The 27,452-nt window shown below is 32.8% G+C and overlaps 2 protein-coding genes, 1 long non-coding RNA gene and 1 pseudogene across 8 annotated transcripts; 1 reads left to right on the top strand and 3 right to left on the bottom strand.

The window, feature by feature from the left end:
• Nucleotides 1-292: 292 nt before the first annotated feature.
• LOC106412677 lies at nt 293-3,628 on the top strand (annotated as a pseudogene).
• A 120-nt stretch (nt 3,629-3,748) lies between these two features.
• Nucleotides 3,749-6,601, bottom strand: LOC106416066 (tubby-like F-box protein 10). The gene is made up of 5 exons (XM_013856901.3): nt 6,124-6,601; nt 5,245-5,655; nt 5,059-5,146; nt 4,845-4,977; nt 3,749-4,686 (listed from the first exon to the last, which is right to left on the bottom strand). Exons 2-5 carry the CDS (start codon nt 5,599-5,601, stop codon nt 3,933-3,935), a joined length of 1,332 nt encoding a protein of 443 aa, XP_013712355.2. The 5' UTR covers nt 5,602-5,655; nt 6,124-6,601; the 3' UTR covers nt 3,749-3,932.
• Nucleotides 6,602-7,724: 1,123 nt separating this feature from the next.
• Nucleotides 7,725-13,607, bottom strand: LOC111213908 (WAT1-related protein At1g25270-like). Of its 4 annotated transcripts, XR_007314875.1 has the most exons (10): nt 13,120-13,598; nt 12,820-12,882; nt 12,605-12,721; nt 11,725-11,980; nt 11,177-11,335; nt 10,911-11,062; nt 10,707-10,827; nt 8,447-9,579; nt 8,325-8,375; nt 7,725-8,007 (listed from the first exon to the last, which is right to left on the bottom strand). XR_007314875.1 is itself a non-coding variant. In XM_022715749.2 (8 exons), exons 1-8 carry the CDS (start codon nt 13,293-13,295, stop codon nt 10,659-10,661), a joined length of 960 nt encoding a protein of 319 aa, XP_022571470.2. In that variant the 5' UTR covers nt 13,296-13,607; the 3' UTR covers nt 10,429-10,658. The 4 variants fall into 4 exon arrangements, 3 of the variants coding, with proteins under 3 accessions (XP_022571470.2, XP_022571469.2, XP_022571468.2); XM_022715749.2 differs by lacking the exons at nt 7,725-8,007; nt 8,325-8,375; nt 8,447-9,579 and having other exon boundaries at nt 10,429-10,827; nt 11,725-11,780; nt 11,913-11,980; nt 13,120-13,607; XM_022715748.2 differs by lacking the exons at nt 7,725-8,007; nt 8,325-8,375; nt 8,447-9,579 and having other exon boundaries at nt 10,429-10,827; nt 11,725-11,780; nt 11,883-11,980; nt 13,120-13,606.
• A 9,675-nt stretch (nt 13,608-23,282) lies between these two features.
• LOC106416277 lies at nt 23,283-26,238 on the bottom strand. Of its 3 annotated transcripts, XR_001283113.3 has the most exons (5): nt 25,769-26,237; nt 25,395-25,662; nt 24,866-24,981; nt 23,987-24,080; nt 23,368-23,613 (listed from the first exon to the last, which is right to left on the bottom strand). It is a non-coding gene; the product is annotated as an uncharacterized LOC106416277 (long non-coding RNA). The 3 variants fall into 3 exon arrangements; XR_007314874.1 differs by having other exon boundaries at nt 23,283-23,613; nt 23,987-24,981; XR_001283112.3 differs by lacking the exon at nt 23,987-24,080 and having other exon boundaries at nt 25,769-26,238.
• Between the last annotated feature and the right edge of the window lie 1,214 nt (nt 26,239-27,452).

Genomic DNA, 27,452 nt, shown 5'->3' with positions numbered 1-27,452 from the left:
AATAAAATGAAAAAAAGAATTTTTTTTTTATAGTTTCAGATTATATGTTTTCAGATTCGAAATTTTTATAATTTTTTTTTTCAATTTTTTTTTTCAAATTTTTTTTTATTTTTTTTTCAAATTTTCTTTTTATAATTTAAAAATACTTTTTGAAACTGTTTTTAAAATTTTTATTTTTTATTTTAGAATTTATTTTTTATAAAATTTTAAACCCTAATTCCAAAACCCCACCCCTTAACTCTAAACCCTAAGGTTTAGATTAATTAACCCAAGGGGTATAAGTGTATATTACCTCTTTAATGAAACCTATTTTTGTGACTTTTAGCTTTGAGTGCTACTTTGGGAACAAAAACTTGGTTTAGTGCTATTCTAGTATTTTTTTCTATAGTTTATATATGATCATTGCATAACTTCAACCGCAAACAAGAAACAACAAGGCCTTCCAAAGATTTTGGAGAAGTACCTGCACTGCCCTAGAACGGTATATAAATTTCAATTCGTGTGTTTGTATATAAAAGTTCAAATGTTGAGTTTGACTATACATGTTATACAAAGACTTGTCTACTACAAATTAACGCATGTGTACATATAATATATTTTATGCGTTTTCAGTTCCGTATATATAATAAACATGTATATGATAATTTCCTAGTCTTTGTTTTTACATTTAATATAAGGTTTTCGTTTGTTTCTAATTAAGGTTGGTTTTGTCAATGATCTGAAAAGGATTTTCTTTTATCAACAATATTTACAAAAATCAATCCAAATGAATACTATTAACGATATCTCAATGCGTCACAATTTGCTTTGAATTAATCTAAGGGAATCTAATTGATGTTCTGCTGCACTAAGACTAATACGGATTTGAAAATAAGTTTTTCTATTTCAAATAACTTATGTTCTATTGTTAGTATTTAAAATATTTTTGAATCATATGTCTCTTAATTATATGGTTTAAGTAAAAAAAAATCAAATAGCAGATTTCCACATGGTTGCCATCGTGAATAAACATGTTAGTTTTCAAAATTTTAATCGGTTGTTATTTGGTATGGTCTAGCTTCCTAAAGCCCAACTCCAAAATTGAAGATACGAGTCAGATTTGTATGGTCTGGAGCTATTGGAATTTTTCATCAGAGATTTCAGGTGGGTTCATAAGGATCTCTCCTCTTTGTATCACACGATCATATCTATCCTTTGGGATGAAGTTACTGGTGCGTTCATCGGACTCGGTTCTTGTTCGGCCATCCTCTTCTTTTGAAGAGAAATTGTTACTACCTTACCCTCTTTCTATGGAAAGAGGTGTTTCCTCGGTCTTGCGTCCGAGTGTTTGTTTCAGTTTCCTCATCGGTTTGTTATCTTGCGGAGCGGTCTCTACGGGACCTGAAGATGCAATCGAGACCACCTTGGTGTTTCTCGTAGATGAGGACTGGACCTCAACGTCATATTATGTGACTATTCCACAGCTATACGACTTTGTCGTGAAGGCTCCCCCGACGCATTTGAGCATCGTCTCGAATCCGCTGTCATCTTCGATTGAAGACCTATCTTGCTTAGTTTATTTATGTTTTGTTTTTGTATGTTATGCTTGGTGTCAAAGAGGATGGTTAATTCCCTCTATCTATTGAAGAAGATTAAGTATGAATGAAAGTAAGTTTGTGTTCAAAAGAAAAAGAAAAAGAAAAAACAATATCCAGCTTTCCACATGGTCGCATTATGAAGTCTCAATAACAGAGGCGGAGACTGCAGGTCAGGTCAAGGAGAAGAAATATAATAATCATTTTGCAAACTTCAATATGAAAATTCGTATACGTTTTCATAAGTACAGCTATTTCTTAATCATGTATATATATTTTTCTGTCTTTTTAGTCAATTCGTTACATCAATAAATAAGCTACTAACCACATGAGGAACCACAACACATAAAAATACGTAAAAGAAAAGCATTAGTGTTTGCTCTTTAAGTGTTTATGATGATGAAAGGAGATACACTAGGGAGTCTAGGTTCAAGCTTGGCTGGTTTGTTCTTTATATGGGCAACGATTCAGCGAGTGCTCCCTGACCATTTGAAGATTGCAACCAAAGAGTTCTTTTTGTCTGCCATTCAACAATTCTCCTTTTTCCAGAGACTTTCTGACCATTTCACCAGCTTCTTCTCTCCCTATGTGGAGATTAACTTCCCAGAACTCCAGGGTTTACAGTTTAACCAAGCTTACTCAGCCATCAACGCGTACCTTGTGTCCAAAGGCATCGACAAGGCCAATCGCCTCAGAGCAAGCCAAGTGAGGGATACCAAAGGTCTTGTCCTTAAAACGTGAGGACACAACCAAGAACGATGAGTACAAGGGATTTAAAGTCTGGTGGAAGAATGTGACTAGTCCTGATGGAGACAAATCTTACCAGCTCACTTTCACAGCCGAGCACGGAGTGTTATAACCACTTCATACATACAATATGTGGTGGAAGAAGGTACACTGTTGCATACCAAGAACAAGAAGATGAAGCTGTTCAGCAATGAGCAAAGTATATGGAGGATTAATGACTTCGAGCATCCAGCAAGTTTTCAGACATTTGCTATGGATCCAGAGAAGAAACAAGAGATCATTGATGACCTAATCGCCTTCATCAATGGGAAAGAGTATTACAAGAAGATTGGGAAAGCTTGGAAAAGGGGTTACCTGCTGTATGGATCACCAGGGACCGGTAAGTCCACCATGATAGCAGCCATGGCTAATCTTTTGAACTACTGTATCTATGATCTCGAGCTCACATCTGTACATAACAACTTGGATCTGAAGAAACTGCTCACAACAACATTCAGCAGGTCCATTATTGTGATTGAAGACATAGATTGCTCGGTGAATCTCACTGGTAATAGAATCCAGAAGGACAACTTGAGGATGAATGAAGAACAAAGCAAAGAAGTAAACTCAGTGACACTCTCAGGGCTTCTCAACTTCATTGATGGTATTTGGTCGGCTTGTGGGCAGGAAAGGATTATAGTTTTCACCACAAACCACTTGCAGAAACTTGACCCGGCTTTGATAAGGAGAGGAAGAATGGATATGCGCATTGAGTTGTCTTACTGCACTTACGAGGCCTTCAAGGTTCTTGCCAAGAACTACCTGGATCTTTGTGATGATCATCATCCTCTGTTCGAAAAAATCAAGACTTTGTTAGAGGGGACAATGATTACTCCAGCTGATCTTGCAGAGACATTGATGGCAAGAAACCAAATCATAGATGTTGATGGTTCCTTGAATAGTCTCATACAAACTCTTGAAAGAATGAACAACTATCAAAGGCGTCAACATTATGAACACAAGGAGAAACAAGATCGCAAGAAACACAAAAAGTACAACATATTTGGCTCATTATGTTCAAAGAGCTAAAGCTTATATATAATATTCTTCTCTACTAATGATTCTCTTTCCGGTAGAGCTTTAGATTGTTTTCATGCGAGGTTTGGCTACTTAGCTTTTTTAGCACATGTCCAATTCTTCCAACATTCCAACGCTGATTAGTACGGTATCGTCCACTGTAAATGTAAGATACAAGTTCGCATGGATTTGCTATTGAACTCATTTCCAAAAAAAAACTAATCAAAGTTAAGTTAGACATCTTATTATATACTATATATACTATATATATTATTTGTCTAAACTTTCAATACGAAACTTTGTTTGCATTCATATTATCACATACCTTCAAAGTAAATAGTGTGTAAGCTTGGTTAAGATTGCACATTAAATGTTTTCAAATGATTTAGAATAGAGAAGAGGTTAATAGTAGACGTCTGGTTCTCACCACAGTAACAACTGAGTATTAAGACAAAATGAGTTCGCCAAAAGAAACCCAAAAGGCATAGATAAAGAGAGACATAAGGATTAGCATGAATGTTTAGGAGAAAGGAGATGACGAGTGTTGTTTCTTCTTTATTCACAAGCGAGCTTCGTGTCAAAGCTGCTTAAGCAAATAGCAAATGCTTGAAACGCTGACAATGGATACCTATAATCCATTGTGAACATATCCTTCCCCACTTTACCAAACTGGAGTATCACTTTATCTTGCTCTGGAGGAGCCGCAGGTGCTGAGCTGCCTGCCACTTGCGTTGGCGGCGGCTGTCTCACGGCCACGAGCTGGAAGTTCTTAACGGACGCGACAGTCACACGACCACGGAAGTTCAGACACCAGCATTGCAACTGCTCGTGCCACCTAGGCTGCTTGTTCTTCAAAACCAACGGTTTGAAACTCGTCTCTCCTTGGTCTTCCTCGCAGGACACTCCCATTTCCGAGAATCTAGAGCTGCTGAAATCTACGGAGCGGTGGTCGAATGATGACTTGGAGAATGAGATGTTGCTGCGGAACGAGTCGTCAAAGGAGCGTGGTGGTGGTGGGAGGAGCTTCTCAGGTTGGTTAGGAACCGAGCCTCCCGGTTCGAGAGATGAAGTTGGGATGGAGTTCATGATGCAGTGCATTCTCCGTGGCCCGCGTGTGCCCAACACGTTGAGCTCGTATGTGATCTGAGCAATGTTGTAGCTTCCTGATGGAACTTTGGGGGATACTCTCCTCGAGTGAAACCTGCTTCTGCTTGTTCGGTCAGTGATAAGTGCACTTGAAGAAGAAGATGATGTGTCTGGTGGTGGTTGTGTATCGTACACCAAGAACTTCGTCCCAAGAAAGTTTGATCTGAAAAGAAAGAAAGAAACATATGAATGTGAATCACACTAAGCTAATATATTACATGATGTGGTTTCGGGCCCGGGGATTACAGGCTTCGGCCCCGAACCTCCTGGTATTAAAAAAAGAAAGGAATCACACTAAGAGAGCAAGGATTCAGACAGAACCTGAGCTTTCCGAGGTAAGAGTTACTAGATCTTGAGATGTTTTCAGCATCCATGGAGATAATGTACTCGGTCCGAGTAGTTCTACGAGTTCGTTTAGCTGAAAGAAGAAACTTCCCATTCTCCACAATTAGAGCTGAAACAAAAAAAAAAATCATAGTTTAACTAAGTGAATCCCAAACACAAGCATAGCTATGTCCTAACAATCAAAGCTTACCAGGACTTAAACAAAGAAAAAGATGAAAGGTTAGCTTTGATTTATCTCGTTTGATGAAACACTGAATCATCGCATCACGAGGTCCTGGCTGCAAAGAATCAACAACAGTGGTAGACATAAACTTCTTTCATTAGTTGTTTGAATTTAACAAAATCATGTTCACAAGACACAAAAAAGTGAGCGAACCTGTTTGAGCGAGACTGGGAAAGTGAGCTTCCCAGAGATTTCAGGACACAGGACGATCTCTTGGCACATAGCTCTCCAAGACCGACAAACAGAAGCACAAGCCACGACATGTTTTCTTGCAGGCCAGTTACTCTCACTCTCCTCTAGTCTTTTGATCACGTCCAAGAGCAGCTCCGGAGGAAGATTAGCCCATCTGCTTGTCTGAACTATCAAAGGTGAGAGGTCAAGAGAAGACGAGTACTCACGGAAGGAAGAGCCATGAGACTTCCCTTTGTGGTGAAGCCTGAAATCAAAACTCCTCCTGGATAAGCTCCCAAGCCCATCTCTCAAATCTTGAACAATGCTCCTAAACGACATTTCTCTTTCTTTACAAACCAGAACTGTTCAGATTGAGATGAGAGAATCCAGTGGCTGTTACATAAGAAAACAAATCCTGGCAAATCTGAGTCACCTCTCCTTAATAAGTAAGAAATAAATAAAAAAAAAAGGTAAAAGAGCCAAAAGAGAAAGAAGACTGGCTACAGCTTTGGGAAAGAAAAAGATATAACTATCGCATGCCCAATAAAGAAACTAGGCCACATAGAGCCAGCTTTTAATCAAACCATGAACATTTTTTCTTTATGACAAATAATAGTTAATCAAAGAGAATCTGACATCAATTCACCAAATGCTATATCCAGATCACATAAAACCGATTCATATGTAACATACATAAATTAAATCTGGAAACTGCAACAAAAACTCATCTGATTTACTTACTTCCTATAAAGTCAAGATTTTGGTTAATTTTCAGATGAAACTGTTACAAGAACCTGTGATTTAAGGTTAGGTGCATATGAAAACATAAAAAGACAGAAAGAGAAAGGGTTAAGTATGAACCTTTCAGACAAGGAGGTGATGATAACCCAGAAGCTTAAATCTTGAACCACCAAACCTACTTAAAAACTTCTCCGACCAAATCAAGAAACTTAGCAAAAGTAGAACAGAATCTGGTGTCTAAACAAGAAACAAGATCACAAGGATTTAAGCAGATCCGTAGGAGCCTAAAACTAAAACAAAAGAACCCATAAAAGTCAAAGAACCACACACACAGAAAGATAAAGTCTTCTTCTTCTTTTCCAGTACTCAGGAGCTTTTCTTGATTTTTCTTTAATAGTTCATTCACGAGACAGCAAGAAAATAATTAAAGAATAAAAAAGTTTTTAACTTTTTAATTGGATTATACTCTCAAATGCTTCTTCTCTGGATTTTATTATCGAATTTATAATGATAATTTTTTAAAATATTTGCATTTCTTTAAGAGAGAGAGAGAAAGAGAATGAAAATTGTAATAAGTGGACATTTTGAAGCATTATTGTCCACAAGGCCGCATGACCTACGCCTTGCATCAAGCAAAGACCCAACGATAATGTTGACTTTTTACATCTCTTTTTTTGTTTGTTATAAACTTTTAATCAAATTGTTATTAAAAGAGATTTAGACACCGTTGAACTTGGAGTCTTATCACTGAAAACAGAACATTGTTGATTTAAATAGTTCTCCAAATAATAATATCTTAGTCTAAAAATAAAAAATAAGTATCTTAGTGATCAAATTAAAGGATATGAATAAATATTTGTTAGAGTTGGTATTGTATAGTCTATCTAAAACTATATACTAAGAGGATGTTTTGGCATTATTCACTCTCCTCTAGAGTTTTCACAAACTTGAATCATATAAACTGGTTTACGTTCGGTTTACTGATATTGGATCTTTTCCCAATAAATAGTTTACATAAACCGGTCAAGTCAGCATCCAAGAAGCAATTTGAAGTTCGAAGATCATTCTGAAGACTCCTTTGCAATTCGTCTAAAATCTTCCGACCCTCACGTATATATCTCTTCTGCATAGCCAAAAATCACGTATCTAATCCTTTTTTTTTCTTTGATCGCTGTAGTATATTATGGGGCCAAACTTTGTTCGATTTGGAGTACTATTTAAGGCATTGTGTTAGATTCCGAAACCTAAGTTTGTTTAGGAGTATCAGTTTATTTTTAGTGTATTGGTGGAACTCATTTTCTCGCCTTGACCAACATAGGTAGGCGCCATCTACCATTCAAATATACGACTAGGTCATATACGTTGTTGCTTAATTTGATCTCAAATTCTAGTTACAAAATTGAAGTCTTGATAATATACTTGTAAAACATTTTTAGGTCTATTTGTTGAAGTAATACATATTTGTATATTTTAAAATGGACCCGCCTTACTATTGTAAATTTGGAAGTGGGCCATGTGCCTTTCGGCTTGGCCTACCCTAGAGTTGTATGATTGTATTGTATCTAATGGAGAAACAAAAGACAAGACGTGAGTTCGACGTAATTCAAACATGGATGTTAAGTTGTATTGCAAACTGGCTACAATTAAGTTAATACAAGTAGGAACTAGCTCTCAATTAAACATTGTAGCTGTTATTTTTTATGTTTTAATAACCGAGCATGTAGAAAACTGAATAATTTTCCTTTAAAGCGTTTACATAGACTATATAGAAAGCCAACAAGGAGGTCCACAGTTGGTGGGAGGATTTGATCCATGGGACAAATCCTTTACCATTTTAACACAACGATGAACTACAACCACTTGATTTATTGGTTACAACTTACAATATGCATAGTACGTTTTAGAAAGAGAGGATTATAAAGATAAGATTACAACACAATTGTATCTTTGTGGATCTTAGTGAAAACAAAGTTTAAGCGCCAGTCTCACTTCCTCCTTTACCACCTGTAATTACAAAAGTACATCAATGTCAGGTCCGAGTCCAACTAATTTTTAGACGCGGACGCTGGTCGCTGACGCTAGCAACTGCCAAACGAACAGGGCCTCAAATAAAATAAGTATCTGTATGTAACGAATTCCAATGTTTCGTCATGATCATAGTAGACAAACACGGTATTAATTAGCTTCATGGATAGAAAATACTGATAAGTTACATGGTAGATTAGAACGCATCCTACAACCTTAACCAACCGGTTAGTGATGAAAGAGGTATCACGAACCGGCCCGGTAGAGAGTTATACAATATACTTTAGTAACTTTACCTCGGCTGCACTTTTTGTCGCATTCGTGGTGGCATCGGATCGTCTCTTTTGCTGGAAGTATAAAATATTAAAAGGGATTTACGTAAATGGATGGTATGGGAGACTAAGAAGAAAATACTCACGGGTGGGCTTGACGCAGCCGGTGGTGCAACTGTCGATGCAGTTTACTTGAGCCTCCGTTACCTTCACCATATCCAAGGTGGAAGACAAAGCCACCAGAATCATAAGAGCCGCTACTATAGTCACTTGTGTCTTCATCGTTCTCTCTCTCTCAATTTCTTCTCTCTTTTCTAGTTTCTCTTTTGTATGTGGGTATATATAAAAATGTCCCCGTTGCCAGGTTTGACCGATAGTTTATTTGCACGTGTCATGATTCTCTCCTAGTGTTTTTCCGTACACATTCTCACATGTACACGTTACGTTGAAATATTTTAGCAAAAATTTTAGCTACTGCTCTTTTTAGTTTGGACTTCTAGTTACAGGTAACGATCAACCCACGGACAATTTTTTTTGATAACTCTGGTATCTGGGCAGCCACATTCCCAACTATCCCCCCGAAAGGGGTCCAGCGCCCCAACGGAAGGGATGTTAAATCCGTTGTGGCCAAGACTCGAATCCGGGTGGCGGGCAGTACAGCTGTACCTCCTTTACCACCAAGCTACGAGCGCTTGGTTAACCCACAGACAATTGATACACCTACGCCAATGAATAACATATTCAGATTCACTTAAAGAGAGATAAACAATCCTATACAAGATGAAACTTTAAGGAAGGCAAGGAGGATCAAGAGGAGTGGGTGAAAAGATCAGAAGCAAATGATCAAGATGTTTAAGAATGTTTTATGTTAAAAAATACGAGATGTTTTCAACTTTTTAGATAACTTCTAATTTTATTGAAAATTGTACAGCCAATTATATTTCATAGTGTATTTTATAATGCATTGAATTATTTTTAATTCATATTTTTAGTGATGCTTTTTAGGTAAAAGTAACTTTTTACTTTTGTGTGTTCTACCTAAAATATTATACATTTTGATTCAGAAGGGGTATACAAAAACAAATAATTAACCTTGCAGAACAGATAATATAAAATGGAAGCAACTACCACCAAACTGTATCTTACAAAAAAAAAAACTACCACCAAACTGTTTTAAAATGTAACGTGGACGTGGTCTGGCCTAAGGAAGGAAGACAACGTGGTATAGGTCGGGTATTGAGAGTTCAAGAAGGCAATGTCATTTGGATGGGAGCCCAAGCTGTGCCAAGGATGAGAATTGTATTAGAAACAAAAGCAGAGCCTTATGGATTTTAATTCTCATATATATTAATATATATATATATATATATATTTGCCCAAAAAAAAAAAAAAAATATATATATATATATATATAATTACTCAGATTAACTCTAATCTTTTAGTTAATTACTAGTTTATCTCTATGTAATCAACACATCTGAATATAGGTATATAAAGACCAAATAACCCCAATAATTCTTCTTTACTACAATATTGCCATTATCAATTTAATTCATTAACAAATTTAAAAACTAAAGAAAAAAAAGGGGTTTCCTTTCGTCGTCGTACGTCGACAGAAGCAAAAATAAACATTCACAATAACAAAACCTAGGGTTCGCCTAAGGAGATGTCGCTAGCGGTTTGATTTTCTTCCTCTGATAGTAGCATCGACATTGTGAGGGCTTTGATTTCTCTGGCGAGTGTTTGCAACCCTTCCTCCGACAAAGCTCGATTTGGCGTCTTGTTATCTCCGCTCTCGAACTCTCCGGTGAGAATCACCATTGTTTCACCTGTCATCCTTTTCGTCTCCTCTACTGAAAATCCAAACTGATTTATGGTTCCAAATAACTTTAGCAAGAAGACTTGAAATCAGATTAAGGATAGTTATCCCTTCATTAAGGTAAACACACGCTTTTGTTCACCAATCGGTAGTACTTTTAAATTATGCTATGAGTTTTAGAGAGTGGTTAGTTTTAGTGTTGATCTTACATGTTTTCTATGACCCCAAACAAGATAAAGAATCTTAGATGTCTTAGATGACAGATAATCTATTGTAGTACTGGGTATAGAGCCTTGGCCAAGAGGTTGATTGAGTGAAAATCCTCATTCTCTTGATTACAACAAATACTCGCTTTTGTACTAGCATTCATGGTAACAATTTTTTTTGTTTTCATTGTTAGATATGGCTTCTTCTAGCACTAAGAGAAACTATCCGCGTCTACTCTACAGTAAAGGAAAAGCTCCTAGTCAGCAAAGGTTATATATTTATTTATTCTATTTCTACGAAGGACTTTTTTATGATGCAGCCATATGGTTGAATCACGGGACATCTCTGTTATTTACTGCTGAGAGATTTCCAAGGCTCACTTCTTTGATATTCTTATTTGTCTCAACGTGGTCCGTTGTCGTAGAGACACTCTTCTTTTCCTTCATTTTACACCACACCACTAGGTATACTCCTCCCACCATTATTATTGCACCAATTAAACTGTAAGTTTTGCAAAATTTTCACAGAGTGACATTCACATATTACATATATATACCATACACAAAATCATAAGTTTGGTGTACCTTCCCAAATAAAGCGTTTCCTCTAACGCAAATGATCCGACTAGGGCAACGATCACCAGCCTTATAGGGCTAAACACCGTAACATATAACGGTCCCTTTTTTTCAATGCACCAAGCAACAAGAGGCATGACTAGCCCTGAAACAACGACTCCCTACACGTTGTAGTAACATATTAAAACTTGTATCAAACACATTTTACATATATATATGCGTTTAGACTTATGTCTAAATGATATACTAAATCATTAGGTATATTGTTTTTTCACCGAATAAACCGTAGTAAGCAGACTAATGTTCCACCCTAATCGCCATTGATTCCAGTTATGTTCCGAACAGAGAGCAACAACCATACACACCAAGCTTCCCGTCGCATTCATCAGACTTATGTTCCAACAATGTCCTCCAAATTCCTTGCTTATTTTTGCCTGTAAGAAAACACATTTTACGTTTCTTGAAACATCTTTTCAACATCCAAAACATGAACCAGATTGTTAGATTTTTTCGTCACCAGTTTAAATCCAATTATATATAAGAATTAAACATAATATATAAATGACGATATGGGTACAGAAAAGTGTGTATGTATATTACTTTACAAAGAATATAACCTTAGTTTTAGTTTTTTTTTTGGTAAAAAAATATCTTTAGTTGTAGATATATATATATGTATATAAATGTCTAGGAGGTAATATGATTCTCTTAAATTTTGGAACGCAAACACACATAAATACTGTATTTTTTTTTTGTAACACATAAATACTGTATATATAATATTTATTTTGAAGTAATGTTTGATGAAAAATGTAGTCCTTGCCTGCAATAGTAACCAAAGAGAGACCGAAACGTTACAGCCAAAAACCATAAGAACCCCTGAAATTGAGATGTGGTGGTGGTTCTCAGTGGCAGGGCCAGAGGATTGACCAGAGCTTTTAAGTAAGTCAACGTGTGTTGACCAAATATGAAGCTCAAAACCTTTATAGAATACAAAGACGAGAGCCCCACCAACACCAAGAAGTGTACCCAGAAGCTTAGCTCTCCCTTCGTTTGATCCCAGCCGTAGAGTATCCATCCTGTTATATGATATAATGAAAAGTATCAGAGCTTATCAGCATGAAAAGCATCATTAGCTTGCGATTTTTCGTGCAAATGAACTAACCCTTGATTAAATTTTCTTCAGTTTCATTTATATATGCTTTGCCAAAATTAAAATTTTGCACGCAGAAAGTTTGATGTCTTTAGTTAAAAATAGAAGACTGATGTCTTGGACTCTATTTTTTATTTTATCTTTAAAATAGATGATATTTTGTAAAACAAATGTATAATAACTCATGCGTAGTAATTAGTATCTACTTACAACTAATGGTGTAATTTAGAAGTATAAAAAATGAATTACCGGGCATTGTTTGATCATCTCACTTTTCTTAAAAACATGCCGATCGAATAAATAATGTTTTTGAAGATCAACATATGCAACATTTATTACTTGGTGTATCTTCTGTTATAGTACGAAATCAAAAATTATACGAAAACTGTAGAAACACAGAACTACTGGTTCTACAAAAAAATGAGAACACATATATCTTCACATATATGACCAAAATTTTTATATACGATTGTATAATTTGTGCAACCAAATGAATAGATCATACTCTTTCTACAAAGGTATGATATATAGAGCGTTCAATGTGCCTTACCTAAAAGCCAATGACAATACCAAAGTGATCACCGGACTAAGGATACTGGCTGCAGTCGAAAATGTAGCTGATGTACGAACCAGGCCCGGCAAATAGAGAATATTTGGTATAGCCGCTCTGTAAAGCAGTCAAAAATGAATTACATAATCCCCTAAATTTCATGTATATAAATTATATTTTATGATCGCCAAGTGACAAGATATAGTTCTGAGTACCCAAGCAACCCCGAAAGAAATGCTAATAAGACCAATCTTCGTGTAAATTCCGGTCGCTTCTTCCTGATAACATGGAATCCAGAACAAAACGTTTAATTAAAATAACATCTGAGTAATTAATTTAACAAAAACAAATAACATCTGAGTAAGTAATTAATATATGTTGGATGCCGGATTCAACCATGTTCATTCGAAGATGTATTTTCTTTTCTTCACTTGTCCCAACAAGTGGTTTAATATGGGTTATGCATAGATAAGGTTATATACGATTAACGTAATGCACATAAAAAATGGTTTAACCTTTGGAAGATGAGGGCGAGGGGAAACATGAAAAGGGTAGCGAAGGAGAGACGATAAGCCACTAGGATTCTGAGATTTGTACCATCGTGGGCCGTTATCTTAAACAAAATGAACATTCCTGCGAAAATAAACTGGACCACCAGCATTGCAATTGCAGCCTTCACTTCTTCCAACATTTCTCCAGTTCACCCTAAATTTTTCTATATTTTACTTTGATGCCCACTCAAACCATTAACAATCCGGTGCTGCTATAATAAATCCCATTGATCAGCTTTTTAATCTGCCAAGTTACCTTCGTCTTTGAAATACCACTATACCTTTTTCATTGTGCTCCACTTCAGTTTTAGAGACCATGAAAAAAAAATGATATAAGAAAATGTGAAATTCAAGTGCTTGTTTACGGAAACTGGTGAACAAAGTAGCAAAGTTGTTGCACCAAAAAAGAAGTAGCAAAATTGTTAAGGGTAAAACCTTAAAAGCTTATTGAGTGAAAATATAGATTATCTACTGCAATGCAAATACATGAGGAAAGGGGAAAATATATTAATGCTATTGAAGTGGTTATGCAAAAAAAACAAAACAAAAAGAAAATAGAAGGAACTTTTTTTGTCAATAAAAGAAACTATTTATTAGGCCTGGGCGTTCGGTGGACCATTCGGTTTCGGTCCGGATAATTCGGATTTTTGGATTTTCGGTGTTATGCTCAGAAGTACCATTCGGGTTTTACTAATTATCAGATCGGTTTCGGTTCAGTTCCTTTCGGGTTCGGTTCGGATCGGATGTAACCAATGTTTAAAATCGTCCAAATTTTTTTTTTAAACTTTAAAAATTGACAATTTTTTTTTAAAATATATAAATTGTTTAAAAATCTAATTAAAAATTATTTAAACTATCTAAATTAACTAAAAAGTATTCAAAATAACAATTAAAACAAACTAAAAAAATATTTTGAATATCCTAAAATATCTAAATCATCTTAAATATATAACAACTTTAACATATTTAACTAATTCGTATATATTCGAATTCTAGTTCGGATGTCGGTTCGGTTCGGATTATAACCAAACACCAAAGTACTAAGCTTATAAGTTCCGTTCGGATATTTTTGTATAACAGTTCGGATTCGGTTTCGGTTTTTCTGGTTCGGATCTACATAGATACTTCGGGTTGAGTTAAAAACGCTCAGGCCTACTATTTATTATCGTGTTAATTAATGGACCTCCACGAGATCTCATGAGCATTTGCAAAAGGCATCTTTGTTTTCTTTGGTAGAAGCGTCTTTATTTCTCTTTTATTTGAGAAAAGATACAAAATATGAGACATGTACATTGGTGCCGCGAACATTCGTATGCTAATGGTAATGCGTTTTACAACTTTAGCCAAAATGATATTGTAACAACATAGCAAGTGCTATTAATTTTTTTTACTTTAGTTGTAAATTTAATAAAGATATAAATGTAAGCACCATTTTTAGTTGGTGCTGACACGTGCTAAGCATGCTCTCCGTGCTTTTGTTAGGTGTCTTACCAGACACAAACTCTGTTATTAATGTTAATAAGCAACATGCGTAAAGCGATGTACACTTGGTAAATATCCAAATTTGAAAATTTTGTTTGTGGATTCTCTTTCATTTTTTGTCCAATATAAGAGTCTGATCCACTAATCCAATCCGAGTCATATCGATCTGGTCCAAAATTGACACATTGATCTTTTTTCGAACATTTCGAGATTAACAATTAAAGAACCAGTATTTCAAAGAAACATATTAGATACAAAATATACCACATCGAATATTAGAAGAAATCGTTAATAATAAATAAGATATATGAATCATTTTATTTATCACCAATTAATTTTATGTTAGAAATTTGTCTAGTTTAACACAATTATAAATAGATTATCAGATCCGATGGTTTACTTAGAGTGCAAGTGGCAATATCCCTTATATATTAATTGAGGAACATTTGAAAAGATGTAACCTCAATTTTGTATTAATTAAAAGAGGCCCCAATGCATAGGTGGCACTCAATTAGGTAGTCAATTACATTCAATTGAAAAATAAGTAGGTCCACATTCGATTTTTATATGTTGTTAGATACATAAGTTGGTCAAACTATATGATATAATGATATGATATGATATTTTCTTTCCTTAAATAAAACCTACGGAATTACCATAAATGACTAATATATATATATGACAATTAATGATTTTAATAATAAAGATTTGATAACAATGTATATCTCCTCCATCATTTTTTTGTTTAATTTTATATTATTAAAATAAATTAAACAATCAAATTAGCTATAAAAATAAAATTTAGATTTTTTCGTATATGTTATATTTTGAATTTTTAAAAACGACAATAAATGACTAAAACTATTAAAATTATTATGTTAAAAATTAATGATCAATGGTTTAACATTTTTATTATAAGAAGATACACATGATTTTAAAACCATATGAGTAAAAAATATCATTTAATAATAAAATAAATATATATATATATATATATATTAAATACTATATACCATAAGATTACATAAATATTTTAATATTAAAACTTTCAATGAATTTTCAAGAACATTTATAAATTATAAACTTATTAAAGATTTCAGATTGAAAATTTTGTTATCGATGATTTAAATATTTTGTTATAAAATGATATGAACGATCATAGAACCGTATGATTATAAATTCTTATTTAATAAATAACTATACAAAATATACTATTTCTAGAAAAATAGGTTGGTTCATCTTAACATATATTACACCTTTTATTAAACTAACTATCGAATTGATAAATAACGTACCAAAAAATGTTTTGCACTTTCCTTAAATAAAAACTACGAAATTACCTAATATGATTAACGTATATGTGAAAATTAATTATAATGAATAATAAATATTTGATAACAATTTTTGTATCTTAGTTCTTTTTTTTAATTTTATATTATTAAAATATATTTAAAAATCACATTAAATATATAATAAAAACATTTATAATTTTTCTTATATGTTATATTTTGAATTTTTCAAAACATCTATAAATTATTAGAAATTTGAAGATCCCCACTCTGAAAATTTTGTGATCAATAGATTATTTTTTTTGTCATAATAAGTTACAAATGATCATAAAATTGTATTAATATGAACTTTTATTTAATATTATAAGAAGATACACATTATTTTAAAACCATATGAGTAAAAAATATCATTTAATAATAAAACATATATATATATATAGATTATACTATATACCATAAGATTACATAAATATTTTAATATTAAAACTTTCAGTGAATTTTCAAAAACATTTATAAATTATAAACTTATTAAAGATTTCACATTGAAAATTTTGTTATCGATGATTTAAATATTCAGTTATAAAATGATATGAATGATCATAGAACTGTATGATTATAAATTCTCATTTAATAAATGACTATATAAAATATACTATTCTTAGAAAAATAGGTTGGTCCATCTTGACTTACATTCTATTTTTTATTAAACTAACTATCGAATTGATAAATAATCTACCAAAATTGTTTTTGCACTTTTCTTAATTAGAAGCTACGAAATTACCTAATATGATTAACGTATATATGAAAATTAATTATTATGAATAATAAATATTTGATAACAATTTTGGTATCTTAGTTCTTTTTTTTAATTTTATATTATTGAAAGATATTAAAAAATCACATTAAATATATAATAAAAACATTTATATTTTTTCTTATATGTTATATTTTGGTATCTTAGTTCTTTTTTTTTGAATTTTATATTATAGAAATTTGAATATTCCCACTCTGAAAATTTTGTGATCAATAGATTATTTTTTTGTTATAATAAGTTACAAATGATCATAAAATATAACACATATGAATTTTTATTTAATAAATATTCAAACTAAATAATATATATATATATAAACACTAATGATTTAAAGCAACAAGATTGGCTGATCAATTTAGTCGTCCAGTTGAAATCTTTCAATAGTATGTGAAAGACTAAAGTCAAAGTAAATATGGATTTAGAATAGTAATTATATTTTACTAACCAAATACCGAAAAAATCGAACCGAACCGAAACCAACCCGATATCCGCATTGAACACCCGTAATCCAAATGAAGCCAAACTATTGTTTCATTTTCCAAAATATAATAAAAATAATAACTTAATCCCGCGCAAGGCGCGGGTCTTATCCTAGTCCAATAATAAAATAAGACATCAAACTTTCTGCGTGCAAAATTTTATTTCTATTTTTAATATAGTAGATGATAATAAATAGAAGTAAACATCAAACTTGCATAAACGAATAACGAATCAAAATGCCCAGCCATAGATAGCATGGGGTCAAATGTGGTCTTAGGCATAGTCAACTGAAATATCGGTATATGATTTTTAAAATATAAAAAATAATTTACATATGGGAAAATCTTCCAAACGATTTTACAAAGAGTTATTTTGACCAAACGAATACAAAACAATGACCAAAATTTCATTATAAAGAAAAAGTATAATTATATCTTTATTTTATATATATATAAATATAAAATAAATAATAAAAAGTAGAAAAAAATAAAAAAGGAAAAAAATGTTTTTTTATTTTCTAAAAAAGTTGAATCAAAAGTTTTTTCAAATTTTATTGACTTTATTATTTTACTTTTTAAAAATTGAAAGTTTGTTTTGAAAAAAAAATTTGAAACTACTTTAATTTTTTTTTTGAAATATTGATTATTATTATTATTTAAATTTCTAAAGCCTATTTCTCAAATCGCACCCTTCAAATATAAATTAATCAAACTTATGGATATAAGTGCCTTTCATCTATTTAATAAATTTTATTTTGGTTATTTTGATCTTTATTTGATAAATTTATGACAAAAACATTATATAACTATCCTATAATATTTCTCTTTACATAAATATAAATCTTCAAATTTATGAAACAATTTATTTTTTATTAAATCGTATATATTCCGTAGGACATCTCCAACCATGACACCAAATTTGATGTTGAAATTATACCAAATTTAATGTTTTAGTATCATATTTTTTTTGTTATTCAGGACCATAACACCAAGTATTACATCTAAAGTAATATTATATATTATTTTATGTTTTAAAGTTTTAATAATTTTTTATTATTATAATTGATAAATAACTATTTTATCACACTTAGATATTATTTTTGTTAAACTTTTGTAATTTTAAGTTTATATAATTTATTTATATTTATATTTTTGGTTTAACAATATTATTATTGTATATATTTATTGTATATAAAAACTAAAAATTATAAACTATTAATTATGAAAAGCACATACCAATTAATATGCATTTTAATCTTATTCAGCCTATATTATCAATTTTTATATTTTTAAAATTACTAATTAAAATTTTGATATTATTATAATAAAATATAATGTTCTATGATATTTTAGTTTTGATAATGTAAAGTAAATGATAATAATCATTTAGTGATTTTTTACTCAAAAATAATATAAAAATATTTTGTAATGTAAAAATTATTAAAAAGAAAAATAATACAATATAATTTTTTAGTTACAAATTGAACCAATTAATAATAGTAATTGAACTATAATATTAATGAAGCACAATAAAATATGAATATTAAATATTTGGTGTGATGAATAGTGTTATACTAAATTTGGTGTAACACTATTCAATTTATACCAAAGAGTCAATTGGTTGAAAACCCAAAAAGAAGTTGTAAATGCCATAACAGTAAAAGTTTGCAGTCTACAGTATTAAATAAGAATGTAAAATTACGTTAATCTCCTTTACATTGTCTCCTTCTTCTCTTACTTTCTTTCTCTCTCTATTTACAAGAAACAAAAGAAAAACACTTTCCGACTCGCTTTGTTTCTGTCGTGAGAGAAAGAGTTCCAGAAATTTCAATGGGTTGTTGTGAATCCATGTGTCCGGGCGAACACCAGCCGCTTGAGAAAGATGGAGCTCAACCGACGCAAGTGACTGAAAACCACCACGGCGGCGTTACGACGGCTGATAACGGCGGCGGAGATGGTGGTGTAGCTGGAGGAGGAGGGATCCCGTCTTTCTCTGAGTTCTCTTTCTCCGACCTCAAAGCAGCTACAAACAACTTCAGCTCCGACAACATCGTGTCTGAAATGGAGTTTGTGGAGAGAGAGAAATGGAGTTTGTGGAGAGAGAGAAGACACAATATGAAGTCTATGATAGATAGAAATAATAGGGGTAGCGGAGACATTAGAGAAAATGTACAGTATATAATAGTGATTTTTGGTATATCGCTAATTATGCATAAACGTGTAGACAGGGAATGCAATACCAAATTTGATAATATAGTATAATTTTTAGTATTTCATCGAAGATGAATTTATTCCAAATATGGTATTTTGGTGTCCCATTAGAGTTAGCTTTAGAATCTAAAGACTATCCCTGAGTTAATGGATGGCTTATATTTGCGTCAGAGTGTAGTTTGATCTTGTTCTCTTTTGACATCATGAGAGTTGGATCTAATAATAAGATCATGTACAACGGTTTTGTATATTTAACATTACGTTCATTTTTTTTCACTTACTTATTTAACATCTATTTCATTTTAACATTTATAATGATTTTATTTAATAAAATTCAACAATATACATCACTATTTATAATTCATATTCTTATCTTTTATAATCTATAAATACATGTTAATAATAATTATGATTATAGTTAACCTAAGCACTAACATAACGTAGTTTTCATAATTTTTCTTTTCTATTTAATTTATATTCTTACCTATTTTTTAAAAAAAAAATCAAAATTAGTATTATAAAAAAATAAAGTTATGAAATTTCAAATACATACAATATAAACATACAAAAAGTAAAAAAAAAAATTTAATTAGTACAATAGATTCAATTCACAAACAATAAACTTTTTATATCACACACAATTTAAAAAAAAAATTTAAAACCCAAAATAGTTGTTGAAGAGGTAATATAACATTATAATTAATATGATAGTTTCTGTATCCAATCTATTTATAGATTACAAAAAAAATCATGAACTTTGGTATGTATAATTTTTTTAAAAGTTTCCTTATAGAATGAATTTTTTTTTTGGTTATATATTAATTTCTTCAGCTGTTAACATGTATCATTTCTGGCTTCACATTTTTAACTTTCAATTAGTTGACAATTCTCAACTGAAGTGAATAAAGCACTATCTACTCAGACAAAGCTCTTTTTGGGACGTGAGAGATGATTCCAAAGGTTCATGGATTTGGAGGAAGCTACTAAAGCTAAGGGATTTGGCTTATGAGTTCATGAAAGTAGAGGTTCGAAATGGAGAAACCACATATTTTTGGTTCGATAATTGGATGGGCAGTGGAAGATTGATTGATGTTACTGGAGCCATCGGTACGACCTATTTGGGTCTTCCTAGGAGTGCACTAGTGAGCAATGTGGTTTCAGGGGACGGTTGGAGTCTTAGAAACAAGCGCAGCAGAAGGTTTCAGAGTTTAAACACTCAAATTCTCGCGGAGCCACTTCCAGATACTAGTAGGGGGACTGATCTGATACTTTGGAGGCATAAGGAGGATGGTTTCAGGGATATGTTCCCAACGGCTAACACTTGGAACCAGATTAGACCCAAGAAAGCAAAGGTTGGTTGGAGTAAGGTGGTTTGGTTCACGCAAAGCATTCCTAGGTATTCATTCATTACGTGGCTAGCAGTGCTCAACAGGCTTGCTACAGGAGACATAGGGCTTGGGGAATCACACAAAGCTGTGGACTGTGTGGAGAAAGGGATGAGACTCGAGATCACTTGTTCTTTGATTGTCCATATTCTTACACGGTATGGGAAAGGTTAGTGAGGGGCTTCTTTGGTCGGCGGACTAATCCATACTGGTCCCTTACTCTCAATGCGATCAAGCGCAACAGGCTGAACAGACTTGATTCCATTCTTATCAAAATGGTTTTTCAAATGGTCATCTACCACGTCTGGAAAGAGAGAAACGTGAGACGTCACCAGGGTAAATGGACGACGCCTGAGCAGATGCATAAGACTATCGACAAGATGATGAGAACTAGAATTATCTCTCTGAAGTATGGATACCAACATAAATATGTTGGCCTCCTACAAAGATGGTTCCAAGTAACAAGCTAGATGACATTTAGACTCCTTTTATTTACTTTACACAAGTATATTCTAGTCTGATTCTTTTGTAAATGTAGTTCTTTACATGATTGATCAATAAATTTAAAATTTCATAAAATAAAAAAAAATTACAGGTATCTGTAACTTAGTTGGCCAAATCCTGTTTTTTTTGCCCCCACTAAGACTGGGGTTCGAAACCTACATGCCCCCTTTAAAAGTATTGTTTTCTTCTTCACTGTTTTGATTCTGTGACACCAACATATCTTTATTTAAAAAGACTACAAGAAAAATTAGCATTATCTTTGAAGTTACATTTTTTATTTCTTCCGTAACATTGACTAAACCTTGACTAGTCTTTCAAATTGCCTTACTACAATTCGGTTTTTCTTTTTCTTCCTGGGTTTTATTACGTGGGACAAAGTCCAACAGAGGCAAAACCCTACATCTTTACAATAAAAAACCAAAAGAATTGGCTAAAGCTAAAAAACCCAAAAAGGACAAAGCAAACATTAAAACGAAGATGAACATACATGTCGAGTTTACATAACACTTGAGGCCTAAGTCCACAAGCAGAAACCATTGAAGAGGAAAGGACACATTGTCCTACACGTGTACAGACACCCATCGACCATGCACACACACATCAAGATGAAGCTCCACTTTCCACTGCCGGTGATACAGAGGAGGAGCGTCGGAATCTCGCTGACGGCAAAAATGAATCGACGAAGAAAAGGTTCAACCGGAGCAATCTTAATTGAAACCCATAAACGCCCACCAGATCTACGATTCAAAATGAAAATACAATCATCTTCAATTGATCTAAAAAATTCGACTTTCCTTGAAGAAAACCTGTCATCTTTGTTAATTCGAATAAGCCCAAAGATGAAACAACCCAACTCGGGAAAGAAAAGAACAGTCGAAGTTGAAGAAAGAGAGTTGACTGAGCAAGGGAACCACCAGAAGCAAAGATGCATCAAGCTGGGAAGAACCCGAAGGAAAGCCGCCGACAACACCAGAGAAGGGTGTGACGCGGAGACAAAAGCCAACCGCCATCGCCGGAGAAGAAGGCAAAGATGACAGAGACAAAAGCCGGACAAAAATTGAGAGTTAAGATGTGACGCTGGAATCTGATCCGATCGGATAACACCGAAAGAAACCGGAAGAGAACGTTGGAACAAAACCGACGAGAACCCAAATCGCACTCTCTCTCTCTCTAAAAGATATGAGAGAGAGATAGAGATAGAGATAGAGAGAGAGAGAGAGAGAGAGAGAGAGAGAGAGAGAGAGAGAGAGAGAGAGAGAGAGAGAGAGAGAGAGAGAGAGAGAGAGAGAGAGAGAGAGAGAGAGAGAGAGAGAGAGAGAGAGAGAGAGAGAGAGAGAGAGAGAGAGAGAGAGAGAGAGAGAGAGAGAGAGAGAGAGAGAGAGAGAGAGAGAGATTCCTTACTACAATTCGTTTTAAAGTTCATTTTCAAATATGTTGTCAAGAAAGAAAACATTACGTTTAGATATAAGTAAATTTAAAACTATAAGAGTGTTGCTCAGTGTTTATTTTATATATAGATGTTCAAACCGTTTCAGTATCTTGTTTGTGTACGTAGTGTTTAATGTACGTGTATTAGTTAATTACTTTTGTTTTTCTTGTTGACATGTCATGTTTGTTTTATATGTTTTATATACACATTTGATTCTCGTAAGTTTTTTTTTTGCTAATAATGCTAATATTATATTAATGATGCTCAGATTTTATAAAGTAGAATCTAAGAAATACTCTAACTCGGCAAAAAAAAATAAAAACAAGGTAGAGCAACCAAAGCAACATTACACAAAGATTAAGTGATACAAAGAGACAAGAGGGTACGAAATTGCTTCCAAGATCGTATTCTTGACACCCCTATAAATCATTTTCGAGATCACAGGAGGAAGAACCACACAGCTGTTGTAAATCACAAAGATTCTCGTAGTTTTTGTGATGATTTCTCATCCCCTTATTATTAATAGAGAAGCAATTGGTAAGAGTAACCTTGCTTTGGTAGATTAATAACAATTTTGCCATTTTTGCTGATGTGGCAAGCTCACAGCTCTCCTCATCAATTTTAGTTAATAAGTCTTTAATTACTAGGATATTTACAAGTATTGCCATTGGTACCTATTACACATTTTTTCTTTAACATAGGACATTACACGGTACATAAAATAAGTCAATAACTCACTTCAATCGTCAAGCTTTGTTAACCGGTTTTCTCCACCACAACTTCGTATATAATCTCTAAAGCTCGACTCGACATGTTTTACAATGGAACCCACTCCAGCAGAAGAACTCGACTTATTCATTCTCACCTACGATATAAACAAAACGTTTCCCAATTAAGTAGAATGACATTATACTGTAGTTACGTTTGTTCATGACAATATGTCTTTCGGTTCAAAATAATGTCATATTGCTCTATACAAGCCTAGTCTCGATAATTAAACTCAAGCTTATTACCATACCTGTTCAAAACGATATGTCATATTGGTCTATACAAACATATTTTTTACAACTAAACTTAAGCTTCCTATCACACCTATTGGCACCAGTTCTCCTAAGGAATTGGATCCAAGATGTCTCCAAGTTTTATTCCATTGTACTTGGAGACATTTTGACATTAACATTTCCAAGTCTTATTCATCAAGATAAACTAATGAATTTACACGTACCAAAGACACTTACTCCATTATACAAGCATGTTATGACGAACAATACTCACGAACTCTACCGTTGAATTTACACACTTGTGCACATCTCATGTTATTGTTTAATATTTCTGAAACAAAAATAAAAAGTAACTCATACAATAGAGAAGCTGTTCAACTCAAACAACATATATTTGAAATTATGATTTGTTATATTACATTCTATGATTCGGTTATCGTTCCCTATCTTATCTGTATGTTTTAGCTCATATGTTCACATCATTCACGTGACCTTGAGTTATATTTTGTGTGCAGAGTGAATCTCTCCTCAGTTAATTATGCCATTATTTTCGAATATGTGTTAAGAAAGCAAATATATAATTTTGTTAATGTGAAACTTTGTATGCACGGACAATCAAAATATATAAGCTGATAACTTACAATTTTGGTAAGATATGATTGACCGCATCAATCTAAATTAAATCTCTTGCTAAAAGCCGGTGATTTTATATGTCGTGCTTTGATTATTCAATATTATAATTTATCACATTGTCTATATGTATATATACATATTAATTCTATAAGTGAGTCACTATATATGTCTTCTTACAATACAAAACCTTATAAAGATAAATCTATTTTTATGTAAGATTCCAAGCACCGCATATAAAAGTGAGTTACCAAGGTTTGAACAAACATTTCAGCTTCTTATCCAATTTTTTTTTGCAGTTTCATTATAGAGTTTGTGTGTTATATTTTTTATATGGTATTTTTTTACATACTTTCAGTAAGATTTATTTTGTGAACGCAATTGTTTACTTTTAGCCTAATGAGTGGTTTGTAAGATAAAGTATAGCAGGTGTGCTTGAATCTGTCCCAAACAATTACACAATTACTTAGAAATTCTGATGCTAACCTTTCAATCTGGTGCCGTCCATGTACTTGAAACATAAAGAGGCATGGACACATAGTTAAGAGAAGCTCCCTGTTGAATACTGTGTGAAGCAATCAGGTAAAATCTCTTGCTCATAACTATAATGAAACAAATACAACAACGATTGTTAGATTGACTTAATTGACAAGTTGAAACAGAGAAAATATTATATTCACTGGTTTGTTTTTTTTGATCGATTATTAAGTTAACTGAAAGAAAAAATGTTAAGAATGGTATTCTGGGTAATAATTTGTTTCCCTGGGTTCTCAAAACAAAAAAAATGGTTCTCTTCTGTTTAATTTTCTTCTGGAACTAGGATGAAACTGAGAGAAGCTTAATTTATCTTTGTGGCATGTGTTCATATAAATAATAATTATAATATATTTTCTTTTGATTGTAGAAATGGAAGAGAGACTGCTAAATGGGCCAGAGATAGAACAGAGGAGAAACAGTATCTAACTAACAAAAAAGATCTGGAGTTTTATAAGTAAGATGTGGAGAATAGCTTTACCATCGTCTTTGTTCAGAGTGATGTCGTTTGGCTGCGTAGTGGTAGCTCAAGCTTTCTTGGGTCACAACAGTGAAATGGGTCTCGCTGGTTACGCTCTCCTTCAAAGGACTTTCATTTGTTTCATCTATGATGTTATGGTAAGCACCTTATGCCAATATCAATTTTTCTCTCCAGTTGCGTTTCACCAAAATCAATCAGTTATGCTTCAATGTTCCAGACCCTGATGTTTTGAAATCACCAGCGATTGTAAATTATATCTATCCACCACCTGGATGATGACGAAATTAAAAGAAAATTGGTACACAATAGTTAAGAAAGAAAACAACAAGAGAGGAACCAGAACTACTCCTATCTACAATACAAACATTTGTTACCTTTTCTGGTTATAAAATATGGATTAAGGAGTGGGAAGAGGGACATGCACAGATATTTTGACACTTGGAGTCTCAAGGCTTGAGGGAGAAGCGAGTTGAATTGATTGATGTCTTTCGTATCTGGACCTGTATCGGGTTCCAAGGACATGGACAACAAGAAGAATGATGGAGCAGGAGGAGATGGAGAAAACACGTCCAGAATGGTGTCGTCTCATCATCACGGACGAGGAGGGTGTTGGATCCTTGAGCGAGTCATCTCTTTGCATTACAGAGGAAGAAGAAGGCAGATTTAGACAAACTGAAACTAAAGATCCTATAGAGAGAAAGAAAAATCATGTGGGTAAGAATCTCAAAAGAGCTGGTTTACATCAAACATCTTGATTTTTGTCCGAAGTACCCTCATTCCCTTATCCGAAAGTTCTAGATATTGGAGATGGTCAATTGTCTTATAGTCTTGCCGACAAATGAGTGAGATAGAGGAGTAGGGTCACTAATTTTTTAAATATTGAGCAAGTTTCTTCAACTCAAAAGAGCCCATGATTTCTGCTGAGCCCATTAAATTTCATAACAAGTCCTGGACCAAACAGTTATGATTTCCAAGCCGGTTGGATCAACAAGGGAGCAAGGGATGAAGTGAAGATGCGTACAGGTGCATGTGATAGGAGTGTCCTCAAAGAATCAACTGAATTAGTGCTTGAGAATGGTATTTTAGATATTTACTCAAGTAAAGATAATATTTACTGCAGCCGATAATTTTGCTCAAAAAAGTATATTTTTGGTCTGCAAATTAAAGAACAGCCATGTATGGTATAATATCAATATATGCATAAGATATTTCAGAATACAAGTGCCTATGTTAGAAACGAAAGTAGCTACGTGGAAGTGGAATCGTATGGAAACATAAAAGTGAGATTTTTTTTAAAAAATTATAAAGCGGGTACGTGTTCGAAATATATATCCAACAATATATATATATATAGCATAAAATGATTTTATAAAATTATGAGTAAATATATATGATTCAAAATGAAAAAGTTAACACTTCTTCATTTTTAATAATTTTATTCCATTTAGTTGACTTCTTATTTTAATTATAAAAATGCTAAGATTAAGCTTATAAAAATATTATCAAATTTATTATTTTGAATAATTCACAAATATTTTAATTATAGAAATACTAATAAGTTAAGCGAGATTCAGAGAGCTTCCACAAAATTCTAATTCTGATTCTGGTTCCGAAGGACATCTGACGAAACTTCTTTGCTACCTAAACAGGTGTTAAAGTTAGTCATCTCGAATATATTAATTTTAAATGTTTGAAAATATAAGGATGCCATCATAAAAAATTGTATTACTTTTATATATATATATCATTTATATAAAAAAAATTTATAGGTGAGTAATTGATAATGGCACTTCAACAATTTAAGTTATGATTGGTACGGATTTTTGTATCAGTTAATAGTCTTAAATTGTGTTACCAGAATATACGATACTTTCTCTGGATTTAAAAAATAAAATTGATGTTTTAAGATTTATACATATATTAAAAAAAATTAAATACGTATGTTTATATATTAAGTTTGGTTAGTTTTATTTGTTTTCTAATAATGTTTACCACTCAAATTTCTAAATCTAAATTTATTTTTTAGTTTTAAATATAAAAAATATTTGTGTATGGAGG

This window comes from Brassica napus, chromosome A7, assembly GCF_020379485.1.
Source record: "Brassica napus cultivar Da-Ae chromosome A7, Da-Ae, whole genome shotgun sequence".
NCBI classification, from domain to species: Eukaryota; Viridiplantae; Streptophyta; class Magnoliopsida; order Brassicales; family Brassicaceae; genus Brassica; species Brassica napus.
This window is presented reverse-complemented; position numbering and strand designations above follow the sequence as displayed.

Coding starts and splice junctions, on each gene's coding strand:
- LOC106416066 (XM_013856901.3), bottom strand. CDS start 5,601: ATGTCGTTTAGGAGCATTGTTCAAGATTTGAGAGATGGGCTTGGGAGC. Junction 5,147..5,244: donor TCCCAGTCTCGCTCAAACAG/GTTCGCTCACTT, acceptor GATTCTTTGCAG/CCAGGACCTCGTGATGCGAT. Junction 4,978..5,058: donor TTTTCTTTGTTTAAGTCCTG/GTAAGCTTTGAT, acceptor TTTTTGTTTCAG/CTCTAATTGTGGAGAATGGG.
- LOC111213908 (XM_022715747.2), bottom strand. CDS start 13,295: ATGTTGGAAGAAGTGAAGGCTGCAATTGCAATGCTGGTGGTCCAGTTT. Junction 12,883..13,119: donor CTCGCCCTCATCTTCCAAAG/GTTAAACCATTT, acceptor CCATGTTATCAG/GAAGAAGCGACCGGAATTTA. Junction 12,722..12,819: donor TTTCTTTCGGGGTTGCTTGG/GTACTCAGAACT, acceptor ACTGCTTTACAG/AGCGGCTATACCAAATATTC.